The sequence below is a fragment of the Strix uralensis genome, chromosome 15, assembly GCF_047716275.1.
Source record: "Strix uralensis isolate ZFMK-TIS-50842 chromosome 15, bStrUra1, whole genome shotgun sequence".
NCBI lineage: Eukaryota > Metazoa > Chordata > Aves > Strigiformes > Strigidae > Strix > Strix uralensis.
This window is the reverse complement of record NC_133986.1, coordinates 1,611,293-1,638,686: the sequence shown is the minus strand read 5'-3', so window position 1 is coordinate 1,638,686 and position 27,394 is coordinate 1,611,293. Positions and strand designations below refer to the sequence as shown.

Sequence of the window (27,394 nt, the reverse complement as noted above, 5' to 3'; positions counted from 1 at the left end):
GGAACACAGTTAAACTATTAATTCATTCCAGATAATTCCTAACATTCTTTATTACTTAAATTGTGTAGTCAAGAGATTTACGTTTTAAAAAAATGAAACTATTGTACCAATAAAGCAAGATTCACGGTGTGTCCAGAATGAAACCTTCTGTGGCATTCAACAGAAGTATGATGTGCTGAGGGAAGGGTTTCCCTGTGGGGACATGGGGGCCTTCCCATCTCCACTGCTCTCTGCTGCATTTCTGCTAGCATTCAGAGCTGACTGGAGCTGCCTTAGGCTGCCAGTAATACTGGATTTTATATTGGTGATTACTGTAATAATGCACTTGCAGGAAATGTTCAGGACTTAAATAGTTTCTGCAAAAATACTTTACTCGCTGTTACCTCTCACCCAGGCTCCAAAATAAAATGAGACTTACAGGTCAGTTCTCTCTTGGCACAACAATGTTGCTCCGGAGCAGCGAGCTGACTGCAGCAAAAACTGTCCATCAAATTCTTGGGGTGTTGCATGAAGAGGAAAAATAATGTGGAAAGTGGGGAAGATGCAAACATATACAACATGATGATGATGATGTCTGAAACTTTTTACAAAAAAGTTTGAAAGGAAACAATCAGGGAGAGCAGGGTGCTGGCCAGCCAGATTCGGAATGTGTCACCTCTTAGAGACCTGGCTGATCCTCAGAGCTGAAAACATCTCTTGAAAAACTTCGCTGAAGACTGGGAAGCAGAATACATAACAGACATGTCAAGCAGCTTCCTCCATCGTCTTCGCATTAAACCTGTTCAAAAAATTAACAGCAGGAAGGTCCCGGGTCTGAACGGGAAAGTCGCACTGCTCCTCCGCTGAGCATCTCTCCCACTCCCTCAGCCTCTCTCCCCTCTGTCCTTCCCGCTCCCCCAGGCCCCGCGCCTTGCTTTGCCTCCCTCAGGCCCAGGGCCGCGGGCTCCAGGGGGGCTGCGGGGGCCGGGCCGGCGCTGTGGAGCCGGCGGGGGGCTGCGGGGGCCGGGCCAGGCCGATGTGGGCCGGCGGGAGGCTGCGGAGCCGCCCGCTGCCGCCCCGCCCCACCCCACCTCCGCGCCGCCAGCCCGCACCGCCGAGGGGCAGCGGCGGGAGCGGCGCCACCGGGATGCGGCGAGGAGCGGGGCCGGGGCGGCGATGGCCGCTGCTGGCGGCCCTGCTGGCGGCCCTGTGCTGCGCCGCGGCGGGGGGCGGCGGGCGGCGGCGGGCGGCCAGCCTGGGCGAGATGCTGCGGGAGGTGGAGGCGCTGATGGAGGACACGCAGCACAAGCTGCGCAACGCCGTGCAAGAGGTGAGGGGGGCGGCGGGGCGGTCGGGGGGGACCCTGCAGGGTTGGGGGGCTGTGGGGGAATCCCTCACTCCCCCCCTCACTCCCCCCCGGCCGGGCCGGGCCGCGCCGCACCTGCGAGCAGCGCCGCGCGGCGGGAGCCTCTTCCCGCCTTCGCCCACAGCCGCATCCCCGCGCGCGCGCCGTGAGGGGCCGCTGCGCGCGGATCCCCTCAGCTCGGCGGCCGCCGCCCCCCGCCCGCGCGGAGCGGCCGCCCTCCGCAGGCCGCGGGCGCAGGTGGGAGGTGCCCCGGGGGTGCTTCCCCCGCGCCGCCTCGGCACCCTCCGGCTGCTGCGCGTCCCCGCGGCGCGGGGCTCTCCGGGCGGGGGGTTGCGGCGCGGGGGATGGCGTTGGAAAGCCGCCCTCTTGCAGCGGTGCGGGCAGATAGCGAGGCAGAAATGCGGCAAACCCCTCCGCCGGGATCCCAGAGGGAGGAAATAACTGCCCGTGGCAAGGGAAGGAGCGAAGAGTTACTTTATTATCTTTGTCCGGCAGGAACTAAGACGCAAGTGGTTACCCCCAACCAGGATTCAAAGGTGTAAGACAGTCCTGAAAACGCGTGTGGAGAAGCGGTTTACTTTTGGTGTAATTCTGTGTCTTGATCTCACATTGCTTGCCCAGAATCGCACAGGGTCTTTCAAAGCCAGGAACAGTCTAGACGCCGAGCCATTGTCTCCTATCGCTGTCAAAAGACTGTTCCTGCATTCCCCTACTGCGCTTTTTTCCCCTTCATGATAAGAACCTTCCTTCCAAGTTCTCTTTTCCTCTCATTCCAAAATACGTAGTCCGAGAAAGCCTTTTACGGACAACCCACTGAGAAAACAGACCTTTGTTTACTATAATTAGATAATTTCTGAACTTTTACTGTCATCTGGACAGTTGCTGAAATCCACCTCTGTCATCCACTTCATTTAGACTGCAAACACATTGAGACAAACAATTTTTTTAAGTATTCTTCACAGTGCTGAAAATATGCTTTGTTATAAATAAGGATGTAGTCAAAGCTTCTATCTCTCTTATTCTTCCTATTGTCGGTTCTGGGTTGAGGAACGGTCTGTAAACAGGACAAAATGTGGATTGTCTGAGCTGTGTCTTAGCAGATAAATGCTTTACACTTAAAAAGGTTTGCAGCTGTCATTTAAAATAAACAGACACACCATAAAGAGAAATTTTGCCTTGGGAAAAATTCTGTTGTTCAGCCCGCCTGAACTTGTGGCCTCCTAGCTCTGTTAACAGCAGTTGCAAATAACAAAGGGACACGACTTATTCGGAGTTTGTGTTGTTTACAAGACTCATGCCCTTTTGCTAAGCTTACTATGTTTTGGGATTCAGAGAGCGCTCCTCTTCTGTGTTGAGTCTTCATCTGGCAGGCAGAGAGAACTGAAATAGAGAATGAGACTCTGGATGTGTGTATGCTGTTCTATAGGACTGCTTCTGTTGACTTCAAGGGGCTTTGGCTATGACTCTTTGTCCTGCCAGAATATTTTCTTTTCTTTGTCAGATGGAAAAGTCTGTCTTAAGTGTTTAGTGATTTTCTGGGAAAAATAGAAAGCTGGGCTCTTGGCTGGCATCAGCCTGTGGAGATACCAAATTGTCACTAGTCTTTGCACACTTTTTCTTCATGGGGACTGACTTTGGCTTAAACAGTCCAGAGCTCAAGGGTTTAGCTCTCCACTGTTTTTCTAGTCCATTAAAAGAGTTGCTGTGGTTGTCTGAAACAGCAGAGTAAGCATTCCCATACAGGGGGATCTGTACCAGCAGCACCACATAATGAAACAGGGTGTTACTGAGGGCTGCACAAGAAGTGTTGGTTGTTCTCTTTTGTGTAATTGTTGCTAATTTTCAGTTGGTTTATTTAAATTTGGCAGATGGAAGCTGAAGAGGAAGGGGCAAAAAAACTGTCGGAAGTAAACTTTGAAAACTTACCTCCCAACTACCATAATGAGTCCAACACGGAAACCAGAATTGGTAATAAAACTGTTCAGACTCATCAAGAAATTGATAAGGTATGAGAAAATACATGTAGCAAACTGCTGGTTCCTATGCAACCTTCACTTCAAAAATAAAACCAATTTTGCCCATTTTGTGGAGACAAGATAATTTGGAGTACAAACTTTCCCAATGATAATTACTTCGGGGTTTTATTGTATCTTATTTGCTTGCCTATTCGCTGTGTAGGGGCATATGTCATAAAAGGTTAATGTGAAATAAGAGTTTATTTTTAAAAAAGTGCGGGCTAAAAATAGAACACAGGTACAGCTATTACATGGGTCATAAAAGAATGACCATCTCCTGCTCAGTTAGCTTCATTGCAGTGACGTTTTAAATAGATAAGGGGTAGCTTTGTCGTCTGCTTTTCCCCCCCAGATTAGGATTTTATATGAGTGACAGCAAAATGGGAAAAAAAGGAGGGAGTAGGGATGAGTTAATTATTGCAGAATGTAGGATTGAGAGTAACTAAAGACTAATAAAAAATACCGTCTGATATTTTATTCTTCTTTTGCCACATCAGGTTACAGATAACAAAACTGGATCGACAGTTTTTTCTGAGACAGTTATTACATCTATAAAAGATGGAGAAAACAAAAGAAATCATGTAAGTGAACACATTTTTTCATTTTGAAAATTAAGCAGATACTTGGGGTTCATGATTCAGAAGAAGATGAGCTAGTTCATCTAGCAGAATTTCTGAGTTCTTTAAAACACACAAAACCATTAGGGGTAAGCAGTCAAAAATGTTTTTGTTGTTTAATTAATTTAATTTAGGAATATTATATTATGAATTGGAAGCAGAGTTTCAAAGTTGTGGTTAACTGAGGTGCTTGATCTGAATATTCAATTTGCCTGTCAAATGTAAATGTTGTACTCAAATAGCAAAGATAGTTACACAGCCCTTTCCAATGAGTGTGAATAAACCCTTAGTATAACAGTACTTCATGTATGTCCACTCAGTGCTTTTGGATGTCATTAAAAAATTGCTTTATAGACTTTAAAGACTAGAAAATCAACCCCAAATTGTCTGTTGTGAGGAGTCTGTGGAACAATATATGACTATTTGCTTTTCAGCCTAACCTAGTGATGTCACTTTGGGGAGGGGGAGAAGGGTGGGACAGTAAATCCCCCTTCCCCCTGGAAATATCATTGTTTAAGATTCTCAAAGAAGTTTAAAAGATCAAGAATATCCTTCACCTGAGAAGTCCCATGAGAAATTCAGCACGTACTGCTACTCAGAACAACCGCTAGGTTTCCTTCAGTTATAGTCTTACCAAAATGGACTTGTTTGTGCTCTTAACTAAGACAGGACTTGCCGGTGTTTCCTCTAATAGCTGGCTTTATCTGACTAATAGTTTGTGGTTTAATTTAGTTTAACATGCCCTCGCTTTTTTTAGAGTAACTTTCTTCCAGTTCTGTCACAGAAGCAGCTCTTTATTTTATAAAACGTTAAAAAAAAAGAAAAAATTGTGGCAGTAGTTCCTATTTTTAATGGGCATAAAACCTGAAATTAGTGCATCTTTTCTGCTATTATCCTCTAACTAAGTTTTCCCCCTTTTAGCTCATATTTTTATACTGCTACTAAAGTTTGAGAATGGCAAAAAGAAAAGTAAAGTTGCTTATGTATGCAGTATTTCTTTTTTTTTACTATTTTGTGAATCTTATAGATGAAGTGGTAAGTCAAGGTACAAAATAAATTGCAACTGTTCTAAGCTGCAGCTTGGTTTTATAAAAGTGTTAACATATTCCATAATGCTTTTTAATAATGAGATACGTGTAATGAAGGCAATCCAAATGTTTTTTTCAAGCAAATATGGTCATCATCTTCAAAGCCAGTGTACAAAGGCAAACTTTTCAACCTTCTTAGCACTGGGACACAACACTGGTGTTATTTCATAATGTATTTGGCTTGTTTGTGGTGTCTGATCATTCTTCACAGCTATAAAAAATATTTCTAAGTCAGCTTTCACCAACAATCATCAAAGTTCCTTACAAAGCTTCATATATCAAGTGACATTGCCTGTATTTTCCTTATGGGAAGGTTGCCTCACTTAACGAGCCAGTGCTGCATCCAGAACCAATACTGTTATTAGTCTTCCAGCTAAAGAATTTGAGGGGCGAATACAAATTTTTGTCAACCTTCATGGTGGCAGTCTTTATTCAGTTAGGAAGTAAGCATAATTGGAACTGATCATGTTAACTTCTAATCATTTAAATCCTGGGGCGCTTTATTCATCAACATCCTTACTGCAGCAGCTGCTGAAACAAAACTACATTTGTTAATGTTTATTTCCTCTCTCACACTCATTTTGAACTTTCAGCATGCCCGTGGTACAAACACCTTATTTAGAGGTTGCCAAGTTAGAGAAAAAGCTAAATGGGAAAAGCAACCAACAGACGTATTTGGTTGTTACTTAAGGAGAGCGGACAAACACACATATATTAATTTGACTCAGAGATGCCTAACAAATAAATCTGAAAATATCTGAAAACTTTAAACGTTAAGGTGGAATATGAATTATTTAGGGTACTACAAGGGTGAAGAACTATTGTAGGAGTAATGGCATGAGATTGAGAATTGGAAAATTTGGGTTACAGCAAGAAAAATGTTACAGCAAGATCTCTCCTGCCAAGGTGAGGTCTACCAAGTGGAAGAAAAATTTTGTCGAAATTAAAAAGCACTATTGCTTAGATTTGTAAACTTAAGACAAAAGTACTGGGAAAATGAGTTGTAGAAAACTTTGCGCTGGCCCCTTAGGTCATTTTTATATACATAAATTCTCATCCTCAAAGTGTCGTGTGACATTGTGGGATGTCCCAATCACTTTCCAGGCTGCAGGCTTCACAGACCACAGGATGGTGGAATAGCAGTTCCGCTTCTTTGCTGCTTATTTTAAATGTTAGCAACAAAGTAATACATGTATAGGTTTTGTATTCTCCAGGCAGTTAAAAATGGAAACCTTTTGAAATCTGTTTGGAGATTATGTCAGTGAATCTCTAAATACAGCTAGTATATGCTGTTCTGTAACACACATCCTTAATACCCATCAGCAATTCATCCTGCTGTGCAGTATAACTCAACGAAGAGGTTTGTGTAATTCTAGCTGTAAATATTGACAGTCATTTGAAAAGGGCAATACTGACATTTTGTTCTGGGGAGGGAGAATTTGGTAGCAGAGGCTGTAGGGAGCCAGCCGTTGGGAATAGGACCTCTGTTCTGATGCTACTCCTGTAGCCTTCAGATTGGTGCCTCTTTAGAACAGCACTTTTGTTTTTATTTTCAGTCTGCAAAGTAAAAGAAATAGGCACATGCTGTCACACAAGCTCAACTTTTATGCTTGTAGGGAAACTGCTGAAAACTAAACCTCTTTCATAGGTTCAGTTTACAGGCTTCCGTTAAAAAATTAAGGACTCCCACAGCTCCTGTACTTTAGGTACAAAATTGGGTGGTAAATACAAGAATTCATCAAACACCTTTGCAAACCACCTGCTCTGAAATGTAAACTCTATATAATTTATTATTGTAGTGATTAGTAATAACTGGAACCCTATAACCCTCAGTTCACATTTATTCTCTGGACTGAGTTAAAAGCCACTGAAATCACTGAAAGTTTTTCCAGTGACATTTTTAGGCTTTGAGACATGGCACAAAAGCCTCACAGGGAGGCAAAGAAGTGTCTTGTGACGGGTCTGTGTTGCAATAATAAATCCATATACTGTCTGGAATGAAATTTGGCACTGGCAAAGGAGCTTCATGGAAAATAGGTTGTGTCTGCTTTTTAAAATCACAGTGCCTGTGCCCCTCCTATGTCCTCCTGCAAACAGGTACATATGCACTTATATATAGTGCATATAAATATATATATAAGTTTATACACATACATGTAGTGCAGATACACTATTACAGAAATGTAAGGCATAATCCTACACACACACTTTTCCCTCTCGGACAGTATTTCTCCTTGGCTTTGCATCACACAAGTTTTCTCTTTAGACTGTGTTCTTTGTTATTGAATGGCTCACTTGACAGTATTTTGATGGCCAGAAGACTATCAGTATTTTAAGTCTCCAGAAGAGGAATTGGGCTGCTTGCCATTTCTGGCAATGCAATCCAGTTCTTCAAAGGTGCTGCATTATTTGGAGGCGCCATTTGCATTCCCAGACTAACATTCACTTTCTCAGATGTCAGTGAGGACTGACAATCACCAGCATAGATGATAGGCTTTGATCCAATAGTCCTGTATCTTTAAAGAGGTTGAATACTGGCAAGAGGTAGCTGGATGTGCATGTTTTCATGTCTGTGCAGGGATTTACATCCACTTGCTTCTGGGTTTAAGGCTCAAATACTCTATAATTTACTTCTCTGGGGAACATTGGTTAGTTTGCAAATTAACTATTTCCAGTAGTAAGCTCAAGTATAGAACACAGATAAAGTAACAGCACTCTTTATTACCATATGAAAATCAAAATCCTTTCTAGCTTGTTGACTAGTCCTATTTCAATTCTGATACATTAGCCTAATCAATGAAAAGCAAGCATGAAAAATAAAAGGAAACAAAGTTGGTACTGGTAAGATTTGCTGCACAAGGAGTAGTTGCATCTCTTCTCAGTTGTGTTCAGAGTAGTATTTTCTATAAGCTCTTTCTTCTAATTCAGAGCTAGCGTACCTAAGATTTTTTTCTTGTCTGTGTTAATTTGATAAATAAAAATAGCAACAGCTTATTTCTAGCAAGTTTGGCTTTCTTTTTCTCAGACTTTAATAGAAGTACATCTGGTTGCTTTCAATTCTTTTTCTTGAGAGAGATTTATGAAGATGCTAATATTTAGGGACAGTGTCATGCATTTCTCATTTGGCTTTGGCACTATGCAAATCATTCCTTTCTTTTGCCTGCCCTTGATGGCAAAGACTCTTGAGGGCATGACTGTGACTTCTCATCAGTTATACAGTACACGCCAAAGTTTCTTTGTGGGAGAGTAGGGAGAGGTGCCTTCAGTGTGATTCTATGCAAGGTGCTTGCTCTTTCTCTGGAGAGGTGGTTGTGTGCTTGTATGCACACATGTATTTGGCACCCACCTTCTGCAAATACAGCAGCTGGTTAACAAGTAATTTCAAACACTCTCAGGTCCTTAGGGGAGAGGGCCCATGATACCAGGCCTTTATTTCCATGGTTAGAGGCTGCTGTTTGGATCTCTGCAGCTTTGGGCAGGGAGGACTGTACCACTGTGGAGCTGCTTTTACAAGCTGATGGGGCAGTCAGGTCACTCATTTATCTGTAGAGATAGAATGGATAGCATCCCCATTATAATGGCCTTATTTAAAGCATTTTTCAGCCTGTCATAAAGAGTTTGAAAAACATGTGTTGCCTCTGATCCTGCGTGAAAAAACTTGTCTGAGGAAGAAAGTGGGAAATCTCTGTAGTTTCCAGCTGAGGTGTGTGTCATACAGCTCAGTGTCCACATCTTTATTTACTGAACTTACTCCATTCTGAGTTGGCTTGTTTCCTCAGACAGAATGCTGTATAAAAAGTTACAGATCCACGCAGAGAATCACGGATGGATAGTGCGTACAAACATAAGATGGTTTTGTAATACTATAGTGCTGCAATGGCCATGATGTGGAGAAAAGTGAGACTGGAGTTTCCATGGAATCAGATATCATGCTTGGTGACCCCGAACAAACAAGCAGGTGTAAACAGCTGCTAGACCTTATCAGAGGGAAGAGATGCAAGGTGCCTTTTGCTGAGAGGTGAGGCAAACCAGGCAGGTGTTTCGGCTGAAAACACAACCACCAAAGGTCAGAGAACACAGATCATTATCACATTGTGGTTTTTTGGTCTTAAATAGTGGCTTTGATTTACAGGCAAATAGCTGATGCAATAGCAAAGGGGTTATGGCTAACTAAAGGTATCAAATCCTGCTCTCTTTTGGAGCGGGAGTCAGTGGGAGTCAGTGGAAATCTGAAGTAATTTAGAAAACTTTAGTAAATTTACTTTGCTAGTAATGAAAAAAAAATAAAAGAGTGACTAGGATTTCTTTTGTATTTCCTATTGGTCTAGCTGAGTGTAAGTTTTTTTCTGTCAAGTTAGACAGACAAAACTGTGTAGTACTAATAGGTATTCTGCAAGTAACACTCTTCATTAGCAATTCAGGTCTATGTCTGTGTTTGCCAGATCATCATGTGCTGTAATGTGGTATTTCTATTCCAGTCAAACTCCAAAGAAAAATAATATTTTTGATTTTTGTACAAACTCAAGTTGGCTGAAGAACGGCCTCGCCATTTTTATCTATCTGGACTTTTACCCTTTGAGTAGCTAAATATTGAAGAGAGAAAGATTTTCTTGGAATACATTTCTCCTCATCAAAAAAAAGCTATTACTGTAACACAGTAACAGTGGCTAAAATTGATTCAGTGTTCTAGGTGAAGGTTAGTAAAAACACAACAGTAACCACTAAGTTGGTCTCTAGAAGGATACAAAACAGACTTTCTCTTAGAGAGTCAGTGCTCACCCACTGCTTCATCAGTGTCCATCTGAGAGCCATGCACCACTTCTAGATCTTACAGCATTCTTTTTAGTTGTAGAAATAAATTCTGGTTTGTCTGAAACTTTTCATCTGTGGGGAGGTATGCATCATGTTCAGTTACCTGCTTCTTCCTTGTTTGCATACTGGTTGGTACAACTCTTCTGCAAACAAGCCATGGTAAGGGAGTAGCGTCAATCAAAGAGCAGTTGTTCACCTTTTCCCTGGTTATAGTTCAATCTTCTCACACATAACACGCTGAGTTCAGGGAACCAAGGCTGTCCAGATGTCTTTTACGGATCATGTCCAAGTTGTAGGGAGATTTAAAAACAAATCACCGTGAATGCTTTTACTTTCTGCCTCTACTAGATATACATATTTATCCTAAGAGAAATTAAATGTTTTTTTATCTTCTCTGCAAGGCAACAGATACAGTCAGGGCAGTGAATCTTTTATGTGGGCTGGTGACAATTCTGTGATCTACTGACATCTGTTAAGAGATCATAGTATGGACTGTCTTTAGACAGCAGTGAAAGTTTATCAGCAATGTTTCTTTCCTCTGGTCAGACCCATGTAGCAAAACTAATCACATGAGAGGAAAAGCTTTAAGGCAAAAGACAAATTTTTTCCACTGGTTTTGATTATATGGTTTAATCCATTGGCTCCAGCAGATGCTTATTTGAGATTGTAGCTGAAACCATATTATCTAATTAAGCAGTAAGCTTTAGCTGGTAGGGGAACAATAGCAAAGGCTTTAGGAAATACAGGCTACAGTACCGGATGTAAAACATAAATGTTTTGTCTTTTTATTTTTTATTTACATCTGTTACAATCTTAGAATGATTGAGATACAAATGAATGGATTACATCTGCAGCTGGTTTACATCTGTATTGTCATACCTAAGGTGGCAGAATGGTACCAATTCACCATGACTGGGAGGTTGGCCCAGTAACACATCATTCAATATATGATGAGCCTAAGTCTTCTCTAACCTTTTCTTGGACTGTAGGAGGGGTAGATTCATCAAAATCAGTAGAATGATACTGATTTTACACCAGTGAGTAGGAGGAGACAGAATGAATGTGATCTGTGATCGCTTGCCCTTCTGTGCAATTGTTTATGGTCAGGAAGATGTGTGAGATGCTAATAGTCCACCTTGATAGTGTTTTGCGCTATGACTTACATAGGTAAAGTATGAAAATTAAAGGAAAGTGATGAAGTCAGTTTCTGTTTAGTTCTGTTTCATCAAAGATTTGGCAAATGTGAGGGGAAAAAAAAGCACTGTAGAATGGTGACTTCAAATGTATTCCCTTGAGAAATGCATTTCTGTGTCAGCTGAGTAAGTCTCACTTTGTCCTTCCTCACATCTGATTCAAAGCCAGCATTTTGGCATCTTTTGCGGAGTGAGTGGCTGCCTGGCCTTCTGAGGGACTGAGTCACTCTGATAGCTAGCACTGAGGGATACTGCACCAGTGAATGCATTAGCTGTCAAATTGTGGTTGTTCACCATGGCAGCTTATAGAGGGAAGCCCCTTCCAACTTTTCTACCTGTCTCTTGATTTTTACCTTAATAACGATGCCACTTCTCCCTTCCAATTAGTAATACATCATAATATTGCATAATTGGTAAAAAGAGATACAGGGTGGGGTGGGAGTTTCGGATTTGTTGTTATTCTGTCTGGAAATTACTCAGAGCCTGTTCTGTGAATTTGTATCACGTGAGGAATCCCTCAAACTTGTTCTCTTAGAAAGTCCACTCATCCCAGGGGGAGGAAGAAGCATTTTAAGGCATGTAGAGAGGCTGACGTCATGGTGTCAGGCAAAGGGGAACCTTACTCGTCTTTCTGTGTCCAGTGTATTTCACAGCCATCAGCAAGGGAAAGTTTTGGTCCCCTAGTAGGTGTTTGTCTTGGACTTTATACAAGATAGAATCTGTAATACATTCGCATTCATATGTTCTTTTTGGAAGGACATAAAGAGTATGCTGAAGACCCTTTATAATTTCTTCTTCATTGGAGTTTGTTTAGGGAACGGAATTAATATTCATGAATAGTCACCATCTCGTGTTGTTGATATCCTCTAGACACATGATTTCAGACAGAGAATTAAATTAAGGGGGGAAAAAAGGCTCTATTTTAATCCCAACAAATGCCCCAAAGAGGAGGTCTGGAAGGCAACATCTTGCAAAAAGGCAACATCTACCACCCAGATGCCTACTCGATCTCTGGGCAGACATTCATCTCATGTGTTCTCAGAATCCCCAAGTGCTGGAGACAATTTATTCCAATGTTTTTCTTATGCTCACTCTAAAGTCTCTATTGCTGTAATTTAAACCCCTTCTTCTTCCATCTACAGCTCGTGGAAAATAAATTATTCCCTTTCCTCTACAGTAACAAGTCTCCCACACTGTCAACTCTGCTATAGGCAAAATCCATTGTAGGTGAATTCTTACCCATGTATTTCTGTTCTAGTATTATTATCTTTGGCTGACACCTTAAACACAGTAAATAAGTCTGTTGAAACTGTAAAGTACCAAACCAGTATGTGATATAAGAACAAAGCACATAAGAATCAGGGTTTGAAATAAGTTCTGTGAGGGATTGGGCACAGGTACGTGTCTTAGTGTACTACTGTTAATTTAGTGATTAAGGTTAGCAAGAAGCTATTAAGTACAGAAATCTTGTTTTCAGCTGGTTTTGGACAGCTGTTTTACATCCTTGCTGTGTACAGCTACTCCTCTGTGTTGTTTTGTTTTTATAAATTTTCAAAATTTACATAGTTTGGTAGTGAATCATGGAAACTTTGTAGCTGCCAATTGCAGAAAGAAGAGCCGCCTGCCTTAAAATTCACCCCCTGGGCAGGCCATTACATGAAAGTTGTATCTTTATATGATTACCGACTACTTAGAAATAATGGCACTTTAGAGCTTTGTAGCACAGTTTTACAGTGTTTCTGTAACTGTATCTCAAGGCATTTAGAGTAAAAACCAAGATCTTTTAGACCTCAAGGTTTTAGACACATCTGGTTATCAAAGGTCGAAGAATTGTTGTTCTTCAATTAATAGATCCACAGATAGATGCATTTCTCTATTAAGACAAAATTAATTGCAAAACCATTAGAAAATCTTTATTTATAAACATGCATCAGTATTTTGATCTCATTTGGTAATCTCATACTATGTGAAAAAGCTTTTCTTAACATGGAACAATTAATCATGGAGCACATGGCTATTGGTTTGGGGTCTCAGATTGTCTAACTTCAGAATATTCCTTCTCTGTCTAATTATGGATATAGAAGATTATAGAGTCTGTGTGTATTTAAAAAGCAATGGACTGAGTGTATAACATGGCACCAGGTTTTCAGAAGGCCTAAGGGAAGATTTCGTTGTCAGAATTTCTACCATCCTGTTCTGCCTACAGTACACCTGACAAACAGGAGAAAAGAGGAGAAATTTCATGTCATAACCTGTCCTGCCTGCTCTAGGGCAAATGTGTGGGATGAGATGAGACTTCTGCTATTGCAGACAGTCACTGCAATGTGTAGCCCTATATACATATATGTATGTATGCATGTATAGATATATATACACAGACCTTTGCTCCCATATTAGTTGGATAGCTCGTAGTTTCTAGACTAAATTAATTACCTGTCAGATGATAATTTGTGGGGTTTTTCTCCCAAATTTGAACAGTTATTTTAGTGTTTCTCCTCTGATACCATTGCAAAATGGACTGAAATAAGTATTTTGCACAGTGTTTCCTACCCAGGAGCATTTGCAGAGGCTATAGTCTTGCCAGGATCAAATTATTATATTGCTTACTGAGAGAAAGTGGGGGTGAGGGAAGAAAATAAAGTGACTGCTTCTGCAGAGTGACCTGCCGTGAAATTACTACCTGACATACAGAGATTTTGACCATGCATGAACAGAACATGATCTGATAGAGCATCTAGGCATAATTTTTCTCATCCTGAGGCATTTGTCAGGAATCTTTTATTTTTTCTTTTCTGTGTAGTTTTTTCTTCACTGAAGTCTCAGTTCCTTGAAGCTGTGGCTAATATGACATTTTATTTATTTCTTTTTTGGCCTGGAACATTAATTGCGTAAGGGTCTTATCAGCGAGGGGATCACTGTATTTGTGGTGAGAATAAGCAGATGGTCTAGAAAGAGGGGGACTTCTTACACTAGCTTTGGTGGCAGGCAGTTTGAGTGACTAGAACCTGCCTCAGTTAATTCCCCAGGCTTTTTGACAGCATATTAAGGCTAATGTAGCTATGTTGCTTTTGGTACCTGAAGCCAAGCTCGAGTGCCTTTGAGCCATCTTTGGTTATGTCATGCAGACATACTTTGCATTCATCCGTATTGCATCATGTGGAGAGCCAGAGTGAAGTTTTTCCAATTAAAATGTTTCTGTTTTCTTGACGGGGGAAAAGGAAATGGGTGAGATTAGTTCTATGGAGAAGTTCAAGACAAAACTGAGGGAGTCACTTGTATTTTCTTACTTATTAGTTTTGAGCTCAGAAGTCACATTCCTGTTGAACAGCCAGACAAATAGCTGACTTTCCCACATAGCACTGGGATGTGATTAATACCATAGTTTGCAACTCACATGTCTGCTCTTTTTGGTATGTCTTCTTTTAACAGTAGTCCTTATTTTTATGAGTGCTATGTAGTTGGCAGGACTGCAGTAAGAGGTTTGCTCTGCTGGAAAGTATTATAGAGGTTTTGAGGTATTTCAAGGCAAATTAATTCATATCTTATTAAAGACAAATGCATTATGTGCCCTGTCTAGACAACTAAGAGATTAGGAACTGGAACACTACTGCAATTCAAACTATGGTAGTAATTTCCATAAAACAATATTTCATTCTATGTAATTCTGCCATTTTTCTAATACATGTAGTACATGTAGGATATAAAACAGTTTTTGTGCTTTTTTTTCCTTGCTACTCAGCAGTTTTTGCCATCTGCTGCAGTAATGGAGACCAGACCTAGGTGAAATGATTTGTAGAAATTAAAACAAAACCTAGAAGAGGATATGTAAACACAGAAGTAAATATTAACTCTTAGAAGTGCTAATTGCTAAGAAATGTCAGTTTAGTGTGAACAAGTGGCTCTGCTAGAGCACTTCAGCTGTGGCTGAAATTGTCATTGTCTCACAGATACAGTTGGGTGAGCTCTGGAACTATTGGGCACGGATCTGTAGCTACCATTTATGGAGGTTACCATTGAGTTGTACTTGAGTTACAGGTTTTTGAAAAGGAAATTTCTTTATATCAGGAGCTTTTAAGAAACATGTAAAGGGGCTTTTTGTTCAGAGAAGCTTTTGAAGCATAGTTGTCCCAGTAGACTGTGAGAGGTGACCCCATGTGTTTCCAAGGTTGTTACTAAGAATCATTTTCTAATTGTTTCACCAGCTGCTTTTGTAGCATTTGCTTCCTATGTTGTGTACCTGCTGACAAAATTTCCTTACCTCTCTGAAATCAGTGAATTTTGCCTCCATACTTTATGGCTTGTGAACTTGAAATCCATGGAGGGTTAGGAATGAGCACTTTGGAATGGCTGTTTTGGCTTACAGCTGTACAGACAGTGCCAAGGCAAAAAAAAAAAAAAAGCCTGCCTCTCCTTCAGCTGCTAGGCAGTTTCAGAAGGTTTGTAGTCACAAACTGCAACTGGATCAGAATAAGCCAGCAAACTGGGCCATACAGCTTACACAGGGAGGGGGAAAGTGGTTCTCCTATTTGAATCCCACCTACTGTTCTCATGTCAGAGCAGTCAGTGCCCTTGGCAGGCAACTGCTACTGAGTTTTTCCACTACAGCTGCCCCTTACCCATTGTGACATTTTCTGTTCCATATCCTCCCCCCCGCTCCCTTAGTGTTCAGTGTCTGGCTTTGATAGATGTATTAATCGCCACTGAAAAGTAGTACATAAAATCATCAACACTGCCTTCCTCTGCTTTCTTGGGTTCTAAGCTAAAGTGTAAAGAGCCCAGAAGGGAAGGAAAGCTCATTCCAGACAGTCATTTGCCTGTCCCTGACAAATATTGGCTGAAGATATGAATAGTGAAGAGAGAGTTTTGTTTAAAGTTATCTTTGAAGAAGGACTTTTTGAGAAAGTGAGAGGTATGGTGAGTGTGAGTGGGGAGAGGGAATAAACAAATCAAATGTCAACTTTGAATTTAAAATCAATGATCCCATTTTGAAGTCAGTATCAGAATAGACTTGAGCATATTTTCGAGTCTACACTTAGGGTGTTAATTAGGAAATAAGGGGAAGAAGAGCAAAGCAAAATGAGCATCATTTCAGTACGTACTATATCACCAGCAAAACAGTATTAAAAATATTACCATAGTGAGGTACAGAAAGCTGATGAACCCTGCAAATGAAGTGGCTTTCTATGTGAAGGTAGGTTAACTCTGGCCTTGAGTTTTGCTTTCATAACTTGAACTGAGAAATTCTTTGCTTCTGCCTCTTTATCCTTAGTGTATTATATGGGCAGAGGATAATGTGGTCCACACTGCAGCTGGCTACACTCCACCAGTCAAGTACAGTCTGCCAGAACAGGCCATAGCACCTTCTCAGCCACAGGCTTGCTACTGGCGGCAGCGTGAAGATTGTCGAATCACACTGAAAGCAAGCTTTTTTCTCCTGTGCCTTGCCATGTCTATGTAAACATTCAGTCAGAAGGAAAGTACTCTTATCAAAACCTGTTACACCAGTTCTGACCTCTACACTCCTGCACCACCTTGCACGCAGGCATCAGTTTCAGTTTTCTGGTAGTCATGGTACTACCATACTTCACTTTCACTATCAGTCACTTTTTTATTTTTTTTTTTTTATTCTCAAGTGTAGAGACTAACCATTCTTTAGGAGAGCAAATGATAGCTTGGCATAATCTGCGAAAGACAAGAAAATTGAAGTTTCTTTCAGCAGCAGTTGTTTTAGGGTCTTAAAATACAGGGAAAATTTTCTGCAAGTTTCAGTGTTTTGTTGTGTTGGGTTTTTTTTTTCCTGTTGGTTTTGGAACAGATCCTAACCCCCCAAATTACTTTCAGGTGTTGCAGGATATTCGTTGTAGAGTACAATATTATAATGAGAGCCCACAGGATGCTGAGTATGTACTTACAGGTACATAGCATGCTCTTCTCCATTCTGGCTTCTGTTTATGAGTCCTAGTATATCCATGAATAAATAGACAATCCTGTTTTCACAGTGCATTATTCTTTAGCACTTTTCAAACAGCATACTCCTTTGCTGCTATGTTAAATTAACTGGTATAACGTCGTAATGGATTTCAGAGAGATGTAGTCATTAAAAATGTAGCTAATGCTGTCTTTAAGCTATCTGCTCAACTTGTATACTCTGCTGCATGTCCGAAGCCAGCACCCTCTCTCCTCAGTGTTGCTCTTGCAAAGACAAAATATTCTGAGAAATTACTTACTTTGCAGAATTCCAGAAGAAAACAGATTGTTCAGAATGCATTGCAGCTGATGACGATGATGTTTAGGTTTGCACCTTGTCCAGCAAGTGTTCATGTCTGATTAGAAAAGTTCTGTAGCCTGATTAAGGGAAAAAAATAAAAGAGAAAAAAAGATAAACAGTTACACATCTGCATATATAAACATTACTGAGTTCTGCACTGATGATGGATTATAATACCTGGGTGAAGGAAGTTGGTTTGGAGTGTGGCACAAAATTTTACAGAGAGCATATGAAAGCAAGCTTTTTCCATGCCAGGAAAGAAAACTGTGAAAGGATTTTTTTCCCCAACTGAAAACCCTCATAAAACTGGAAGTCTGAACTGGTGAGACACAATTCAGTAAGAGGGGAAAGAAGGTTTTTTGGCGGGGGCCTCATTAGTGCAAGAGAAAGCAGTGACTGGAGAATTGCAACTCTGGTGTTAGGTGAGTTTAGAACTAGAGAGTTATTCCATGAGCTTAAAAATGATTATGGCAAGATTACTCCTCTGTGGAAAGGGACAGTTGGAAAAACTGACTACACTGAGACCTGGCTGTTTGCCTGAAAGTGGATGGAACAGGAATGAAACAGTATAGTTTATTCTGAGTATGGTTTATACAGAGGGATTCATAAAAGAAGCTGACAAAGCTACAGACAGAAAATTGGCCAGGAAGAGCATGGCTGCTGAAGAGAAGTGGCTAACTTCTAACTTGGAACCACAAAACCTCAAACATACTATATAACATTTGGATTTTGCTCCACCTGATTATGTAGCAACACAAAAGCAAACAAGCAGAACACACACTGTTCTGGAATAATGAAGCTGCAAAAACATTATGATAATTTATAACAGCTTAGACCAGGTAATACTGATGTCTTAAAACAGCTGAAATGAGTGCTTCTTAAGTATAAACATATAACCTGAATATCATGTCATTGACTTGAAAAGAATCAGGCCCTAGACTATGTTTGGCTTCTGTTCTATGTTCTGGGTAATCAAACTGTTTGAAAACATCTCCAATGGCCAAAATGGGTAACTCAGACAAGGCACTCCTCTTCACGCGGAGCAGCCTTGTCTCACACAGGACAAGAAGCTCCCATCAGGTTTGATCTGAAGACAGTATAGCTGTCAGTATAGTATGTATACTGTATGTATAGTATATATATGCATGCGTATATATATGTATCTATAGTATATATACTGTCAGCTGACAGTATAGTTGATCTGAAGACAGTATAGCTGTTTTACAGTGTAATCTTTTCCTCTTTCAGTGATTATAGTAATTTAAGAACTTCACTTACTTAAGCTTCTTGCTGAGCTAATTTTCATCCCAGATGAAACACAACCAACTGGGATGGGGTGAAAGAAGTCAGCAGTTTGGGGAGACGTGATCTAAAAAAGCAGAAATAGAAAATTAAACACTTAGTGGAAACTTTCAATAAAGGTTGCACAGATGACAGTTGATCTACTCCAGCAAGTGAGATTAATATCTGCCAAAGAGCAGTCAACTAGTTTCTTCACAGAATTCAGGGATTTTTGTATAATTCCTTTTTCTTTTTTATTTTTTTTTTAATTGACTAATAGCAAAAAGATAGCATCAACCTTATGATGGTACAAACCAATGATGGAGTACAAGCGACACAGAAAGGTGCCATGAGTTATTCTTCTGTTGACTAGATTATTTGAAGCCTGGAGAAAACACATTCTGGAGAACAGGGTTAATCACTCAATTTTTAAGAGGTAACCATTAGATGGAAAGAGAAAACACCCCCTCCCTGTGAACCAGACCCTTCAGGGGTACACAAACATACACACTTACTCTCTGTATTAGCGTTCATCATCCCTGCCATACCTGCAGAGTGGTATTTTGGGAAGAATTTCTGACCAGTTTGTACGTTCACCCTGTGCAGCATGAATGAGGGGTGAGCCATCTCTACCACAGTGCTTGTAGAGCCTCTGAGTGAAGAAGCGTCAGTCTGAGTTTGTGATTCAGATGGGAACTCAGGTGTCCCGCTCACATGAACATTTTTGTTACGGCCATGAAATGATTCCAGGTTTGAAAAGCTAAACATGCTCAAGCACCTTGCTAGCTTGAGGCCTACTCTAGTGTCTTAGCTGGGTAGCAAAGGCTGATGCATTAGGGAACTGTGCGGCTTTTTTTTCCCTAGGATATATGTGGCTCTTCAGTATTTGTCAATCTTAAATTAGTATTCAGACCTGTCTGCCGAGCACTGCTGCAGCAAACAAAGTGAGAGGAAACACCGAGTTTGTTATGTGCATTTCAAAGACATGCAATGTGGAAATCATGTTCTTCGACGGGCTAGAAGATTACTAAATGTAAATTAACTCCATTGACAGCCAGAGGAATAATGTCAGCCAAGAATCTGCTCCTGCATATTTTGCAATATTCAAATTAAATTAAAGTAAGGATTTAAAAATTTACATGTGTAGGTATTTAGACATTTGCAGCTGTGAGCTTGCAGGTGATGGGCTGCAGTGATAGGTACATGGGAGGCACACCATCAACCCAGAAAAGGAAATCAGATGGTGTATGATTACTGCTTCCCAGAAGTACCAGCTTTAAGGTAGTGCTGCTGTTGCCATAAAGTGCCAGCAATGTTTAACATTACCAGTCCTGTGGAAAGCAACACTGCATTTTTCAGAGGAGAAGCTGTTGCTGACAAAAATGCTCAGGCACTACAAAGATGCTTTCAAGAAGAATTTGTCTGGCCCTTGCAAAGGGGAGCAGAGGAGCAGTTACAAGGAAAAGGAACCACAATTCCCTTCTCCCATAGGACTGTCCTTGCTGGCTTACGGGAGCTAACCATGCTGTGGAGTTTCTGAGGTCAGCACTAATGTTGCTGGGGAAGGGGAGGGAGGACAGCATAAAGCTACCTGGCCTGGGATCAAGAAAGCTGTTGCAGAAGGGTGTCCCACAGAGTGTAAAGCTACTCTTGGCTGCTGCAGCTGCTGTAGTGTAGCCTCTTCCCTTTGGTCTTGCCCCCCATCTGAAAAAACAGCCAACAAGTAATGAATTGCAATCGTACTGGAATACAAGAACAAATTTAATACAAATGTCTTCAGCCCCCCCCCCAAGAAAACCCACCCAAAAAACCTGCAGAATAAGATAGTTTATTTTCTTGAGGTTGCTGATATTATAATACTTATACAAGAAGTGAAGCCACCTAACACTTTGAGGCCACAATATTTAGATATGCCAGGGAGATAGCACTGTTCTGTTACAGAACTGTGGTATGAAGAGCTGAAGCAAGCTTTTTTCCTTGGTTCCCAAATAAGAAATATAATCAACCAAGACCTTCTGGTATTTCAAGAAGAGGTATGGATTTCTGTCACACAGTGGCAAATTACACTTTTATCCTTTTCTTCAGGAGTGTATCATTGATGAAGACTGTGAAACAGGGAAATATTGCCAGTTCTCCACCTTTGAATACAAGTGTCAGCTCTGTAAAACCCAGCGTACAGTAAGTCCTGAATGAGATGTGCTTGTATGTGGTCTCCAGAAACTCAGGGTGTAAGTTATTGTTGCTAATGTCCGCAAGTCAAAATTGATAGAAAACACGACGCAGAACGTTCTGCATGAGGTTCAAAAATGGGTGTGTAGAGTTTCTTGTGTTGTTTTTTTTCTGCCTGTTAACTAAGTTTTAAGGTTTCTGTTCTTATACTCTTTAAAACCTGCACTCCACTCCTCCTGACTCAAGCGTGACTTGTTAGGTGGCCTAAGGACAGCATAAGCTAACGCATTGTAAGTTGCCAGTGGAATGGGCAAAAAGGAAATACTGTGCCAGCTCCGTAGGCTCAGCTGACAGTTGGTCATTTCCAGCTCCTGATTCACAAAGAGAATTGCAGTGGCCTGCATTCTTGCCTTCACTGACAACTTGTACAATGCTGTAGTGCAATTGTTACTGTAAGCGATCATCTTACATGGATCATTTACATTATTTGGATCTGAACCTCAGGAAGCAGTAAATTCCTGTCTTTTGAGCTAAAAGGTAAACGTTCTTGGTAGTAGCTGTGGTTAGATTATGGTTAGACATTCAGGCTTTTTCTGTGGTGAAAATCCAGTTTAAGAGCAGTCTGTCAAAAAAGGCCTTTTATCTGACTGTCCCTTTTCATCTAGGTTCTGCTGATGGCCTCTTGTGAAACAAATTCATTCCTTAAAACATTTGCAGACAGTTAAGTCTACAAGCAAGCAAACCTTGCGTAAAGTCATGTAATCAATAGGATTATTATAAACTAAAACCAAAACAGGCTGTTCCTGAAATGATTTAAATAACTTATCTTGATAACTTCAGGGAGCTCTGTTGACTTCAGTGGATTGAATGCTTGTTTAAACACAAGTCCCAAATATATGCTCAAGTGTTATTAAGAAACCTTATTATTCATATTTTCAAAAATATTAAACTGATAATTTTTCATGTTAACATGGAATAATTAAAAATCAAGATTATAATGACCTAACTGCCCCCCCCCCTTCTTTGCAGTCCTCAGTAGAACATTTGTAGAATAAAGAAAGTAAAAATTGGGTCTGGCTACACTCCTGTTTTAAAGTGAGCTTAGACTGAAGATGGTGCGATCAATTCCCTGACCCAGAACCCCCACAATTAAAAAACATCTTTCTTTTTAATTATCAGGTCTTAATAGTGCTAGCATAGTCCTACTTCTTGCCCTGTGTTAAGCACTTCCTGTGAGATCCACTGGAAAAGAAATTCTGATTTTGTATGGCTGCCCAGACAGGGCTTTACGCAGACAGAAAAAAGCTGTTAAAATGCTGACCTACTAGGAATCTTTAAGATGTTTATCAAAGTACCTAAAAAAAGAAAGAGTGACACACCACTTTTATTAGGTTGATTTATTAGGTGTGTATAGTTGAAGCACTGGGGCAGTTGTCATACAAGCTATCTTTAGCTAGAGACTTGCATTTCTGATTTGCAAAGAACTTTTATTCAAAGAGATTTTTTTCAAAGATTCTTGGTTACAAACAAGGTCTGGTTCTTATTACAACTAAAAATTGGACTTCAGTAAGACTTTTTTGCTTTGCTCTTTAAAAGCAATCCTTCTGAACAAATTGTAAATTCCTGAATGTATTTAACAATAGAAAAAAAATCAGTAACGTTTTCCATTGATAATGTTTCTTTTTTTTTTTTTTCTTGATTGCAAAAGGCCACCCTGAAATCCATGTTACACTGTCAGATATCTGGCTGCTGATCAATTTTGATGTAAATGCTAAGATAAGAATTCAGGTTTTGTAAGATTGAAAGTATAGTAGTACAGAAGGAGTGCTGTTACTCTTCTGGGGAGGTTTGTGTCTGGCAAATAGTTCTGTGTATGCTTGAAGCTGAGAATCTAAGCAGTTCTGTTTAAACAGTGGGAATATGACATGCATGTATTTAAAGCACATATATGCAGTTGTCTTCAGGACCAGGGTCTAATTCTGTGTTTAGCCATCCGTTGCTATATGCAATTAGTGCTAGTGACAGTTCTGTCATGTGCTTTTTCCATTTGCAAGCACTGCTCACGGGATGTTGAATGCTGTGGAGACCAGCTTTGCGTTTGGGGTGAGTGCAGGAAATCCACTTCAAAAGGAGAGAACGGCACCATTTGTGAGAATCAACATGACTGCAACCCTGGAATGTGCTGTGCTTTTCAGAAAGGTACAGAGGTTTTGCTTTTTCTCTTATTCATGTTATAATACAGGAGCATTAGGATTTAGCTCTTTTGCCCAGGTGAAGTGGTTAGATCTCTACAGAATCAATAGGTCATTCTCCCTTTGCCTGTAGAGCACACGGTTAACTTCATTATAAAACTTTAATAGAATTAGGAGTGAGAAGCAGTCTGATAGGGGTGGACAATAGTGGAAAAAAAAGCCTATTGCATGCTAGAGATGAGATCAGCATGAGAAGCACAAAAATCTACTGTTTCTAAAGGAGAGTCTCAGACATTTAAAAGTAGTAGAGTTCTGCATCAAATTTTCACCCAATAGAGCAAAAATAAAAGAATTAAAAATGTCCAAAATAAATTGAGATTACTGAGAGTGGCTTTTCTTTCATCATCAGCAAGCAGACCATCAGAATCAGACTGCAGATCCCTTTCATACTCTGAGTTTTATATGCTATGCAATACTGACCAGACAGCCAAGATACGTAGAGGAATGATGTTCCAGATTATGTTGTCAGTCCACAGGGGAATGTGAACCTTGATTTACAAAGGGAGGAGAGGAGGAGAAGGTATCAGGCCTGAAAGCAGTCCTAAATCCTGCCTGGTCAGGCCCCAGCTTCTTCTACTGCCTTATACCTGCTAGTTCCTCGCAGCTTTTATCATAGTTCACCTTAATTTTGCAGTGACAGGATACTCTTCCAACCACCTTTCTGCACCAGGTAGATAATTCTCTAGGTAGGTTTTTCCTGGCTCTTGCTGTGAGCAAGAAGTGACCTTGTACCTTCCCTGATAGTTGGGCTGCCTCTCCGGGGCCAGCCTGCTGGGGGGATCAGGCTGCTGGGGCATTCCTGGAAAACAAAGAAAAAAGCTCAAACACCATTTTAAGACAAGTGGGTCTGCTCAGCTTTTCTGTGTTAATTTTGAGCATTACATAGTAGACCTTCGATGTTAAGTAAGTTCAATTTCAGCAAGTTTTGGTTAGGGCAGTTTTATTTTCCTCTTTATCAGGTTTCTGCCTAAAGCATTTACAGGTTTTCCAAGCTCTGTCAGAGATTTCTTTGTACTCCAATTCTGAAATGAGACAGAAAGAGCACTTTTAATAAATGCCTATTACTTTTATCATGCAGGACTTTGAATCTCTGCTTATGCTGCAGAGATGAGCAAATCAGCAGTGTGTATCCATTGGTGTTAGTAGCACTAGGCTAGTCTACTCTGAGGGTAATCCTGCTTCTGTAGCCCAGATTTCCTACGGGATCCAAACAAGCTGTGTCTTTGTGATGATTATTTCAGCTGCATAAGACATTCACACTAATTTGAGTATAAGTTAGTGCTTGGCTTGAAATGATATTTAGTACAAACCTGTATCTCAGGAAGGAACAATACAATAGATAAGAATATTGACGAAAACCAATGGAACATTTACTAAAACTTTACACAGAGCTGTTCATTAATAGCAATAGAATTTTATTCTCTGCAGTAGTCTGCTTTAGCAGTGCTTTAGGATTTTTCAGGTTAGGCCTAACCTCAAGGCCTTTCTCTGTCACTCGAGTATTGCAAAAGGTTGTCCTAATAAAGATTGGACTGTCTTTACATGTATATTTTTTATATAAAATTGTAGTAAACTATGGAGCATTTACTGCTTAAGATACAATCTGTTTCAGAATTAGGAACTGGTAAGTCATATACATTAAAGCATATGTGTGTGTCTGTATACACACACACATACATATATTTTGACCAAGCTTGTTTTAAAAACTCAAATTATGAACTTTTTACATACTTTATTCTGCTATACCAGACAGAATGAGGTGAATGAAGGCAAGGGGAGGAAAGGAGGTTTGATAGGAACGTCTGGAAAAGCTGAATTCAAGACTGACACTGTAAGTTAGTAGCACCAGGAAACGCAAACGACACATTCTTCTAAAGTTATTACACAGGTTGAAATTCACCCCTGTGCAGAAACAAGGGTGCCAAGCCCCAAACGCCATCAGACAGCTTTACCTAGTGTAGAACTACTATAAGAAATGAAATGGCTGAGTAGTTCTTGTAACCTCATTTAAGTCTCTGAACAGTTGGTCTGTATTTGAAACCTCTGCAAAAACATAGAAGAAATAGCAAAAAAAACAGTTTTAAAATATAGAGATATTTCTCTATTCAGATTTTAAACCATTAATGCTATGCATCACAAAGGATTCACTAAGGTTCGCTTTCTTGCTTTGAGAATAGTCTTTCAAATCTCCAAGGGATGGAGTTGTGCAGTACTACTCTACTGACAGTAGTCTCTTCATGAAGAAGCAGGAGTTGACCTTGGTCATTAAGCATAAACTTCAACTCTCCTACTCCCACCTAGTAGAAAGAACATTATGTTATGGCTCCCTAATATGTAAGGGGACTTACAAAAAGACAGACTTGACCACTTTTTATCTTGCGTGTAGACGTAAAAATTAGGTCATCTCAGTTTAGCAGACAGTTAACGACTTCTCATACCATTAATTTACTCTGGCATACAGAACTGCTGTTTCCTGTGTGCACTCCATTACCTGAGGAAGGTGAACCCTGCCATGATCCTTCAAACCAACTTCTCAACCTGATCACCTGGGAACTGGAACCCGATGGAGTACTTGAGCGATGCCCCTGTGCAAGTGGCTTGATCTGCCAACCTCAGAGGTAAAGATCAAAACTGGGCAAGCAAACTGCTTGAAATTTTTGAGGGATCTCTTTCTGTGGCAAGTAGATACAGAGCTTGCTGATTCTGCCACACTATAAAGCATCTTGACAGCTTTTCTCAGCAGTAGCATTGAAGCTTTCTCAAACTTACTGCTTTGTCTCACACAGATATACCTGAGATTGGCAACACCTTAATCCAGTGTGAATTAAGTTTGTGGCTGGTACAGCTTTTTAATCGGTCAGAAAGTACTAACAGCTGTTGAGATGTATCTTTCCAATTTAATTCTCTACATACAGCTCTTGTCCACCAACTTTCTGTGTTAGATGGGGCTTCTATTAAGAGTTGTGCTTGCTTTCATACATAAGTACATTAATGACATTTTAATACATGCAGTAAGTATAAACAGGCTTGTTCCTGTGCTACTGATCAGCTTGACAGGTCACTTCTATCCCAAGAAGAAAAGATACCTTTGCTTGCACTTTGCTTCAAACCTGAGAAGCCAGTTTCCCTACCACTGACTCAGGATCTGCCATTCAGACTTGAAACACTTCGTACTGTGCAGACTTCTTCAGTATCATTGAGTCTCGAGGAAGAAGCAGCAGGCTGACTCTGTATTTCTGCTAAAAGCTAAAACTTCTAATATATCACACCTTTAATTATTCTTTAAAAGGATAGTATTTGCATCATCAGCAATGTCACTGGGAGAAAGCGAGGTCATTTCAGTTTTGAACTAAAAGCATTTTTAGAAAACCTACATGTTTTCTAATGAAATAAGCTCTCTAGGTTTGTGCCTACGCTACCATTTTCATTATACTAACTTTCAACATGACAGCATAGCTGTGATAGAGATGTAGATTAATATTTCTGTCTTCTTCTGTGTCCAACTCTGTTTCTACATTTTTTTCATGCATGAAAAGTAATTGGATGATGTTTCATAACTGTGATCTAAAGAAGGAAGCAGAGTTGATCCCATCCTTTTGGCACCAAAATTTTAGTTAAGGTGCAAGTATGTATCCTGTTTCTTAACTTGGTATTATAACATGAAGAGAAAGGACTAATCACCATGAGTGCTTGTAGGTAGAAGGGCCAGGTTGTGCTGAGGTCCACTGCCATCTTGTGTTCCAGTATCAAACATTTTTTGCTGTTAGGATCTTTATTCTAGCTCTGTATGTGGAAATCTCATCTTTAACTCCCCAGCTGTCAAGCGTGTAAAAATCAGATGTTTATCTAAAGTCAGCTGTGGTAGATCTGACAGTACTATGCATTTAGCATGCTTTCATGTTGGGAAGGCAGGAAGAATTTTATTAAGGAGCTAGCACAAGAACATGAAAAGATGTACTTTATGACCAGATGTGTCTCTTCCCAACAGCCACAGCACTACATCTGTGTGTGAACTGTCTGCCAATGAGACCAGGAATAACGAAAAAGAAGATCCCTTAATCATGGATGAGATGCCATTTCTCAGCTTGATACCCAGAGATATTCTTTCCGATTATGAAGAGAGCAGTGTCATTCAGGAAGTGCGTAAAGAATTAGAAAGTCTGGAGGACGAAGCAGGTTTGAAGCCTGAGCCTGACTCAGCTCAGGAGCTGTTTTTGGGAGATGAAATTTAAAGTCCAAACACCACAGAGTTTCATTAGTTATTTCTAGAAATTTTTGTCTAGTGTCTTGCTTATGTAAACCCTAAATACATACTGCTGGATAGAAGTGCAATAAACAAGGTCTTCAGTGAGCA

The 27,394-nt window shown here is 40.4% G+C and overlaps 1 protein-coding gene across 1 annotated transcript; it reads left to right on the top strand.

The window, feature by feature from the left end:
• Positions 1-1,076: 1,076 nt before the first annotated feature.
• DKK3 (dickkopf WNT signaling pathway inhibitor 3) lies at positions 1,077-27,394 on the top strand. The gene is made up of 7 exons (XM_074884919.1): positions 1,077-1,309; positions 3,214-3,351; positions 3,858-3,941; positions 20,705-20,797; positions 22,843-22,987; positions 25,502-25,658; positions 27,029-27,394. The coding sequence occupies exons 1-7, from the start codon at positions 1,127-1,129 to the stop codon at positions 27,270-27,272; spliced, it is 1,044 nt and encodes a 347-aa protein (XP_074741020.1). The 5' UTR covers positions 1,077-1,126; the 3' UTR covers positions 27,273-27,394.

Excerpts from the sequence above, each read along its gene's own strand:
- DKK3 (XM_074884919.1), top strand. The coding sequence starts at position 1,127 with ATGCGGCGAGGAGCGGGGCCGGGGCGGCGATGGCCGCTGCTGGCGGCC. Across the intron at positions 20,798-22,842 it reads TCTGTAAAACCCAGCGTACA|CACTGCTCACGGGATGTTGA; the intron begins GTAAGTCCTGAA and ends TCCATTTGCAAG. Across the intron at positions 25,659-27,028 it reads TTGATCTGCCAACCTCAGAG|CCACAGCACTACATCTGTGT; the intron begins GTAAAGATCAAA and ends TCTTCCCAACAG.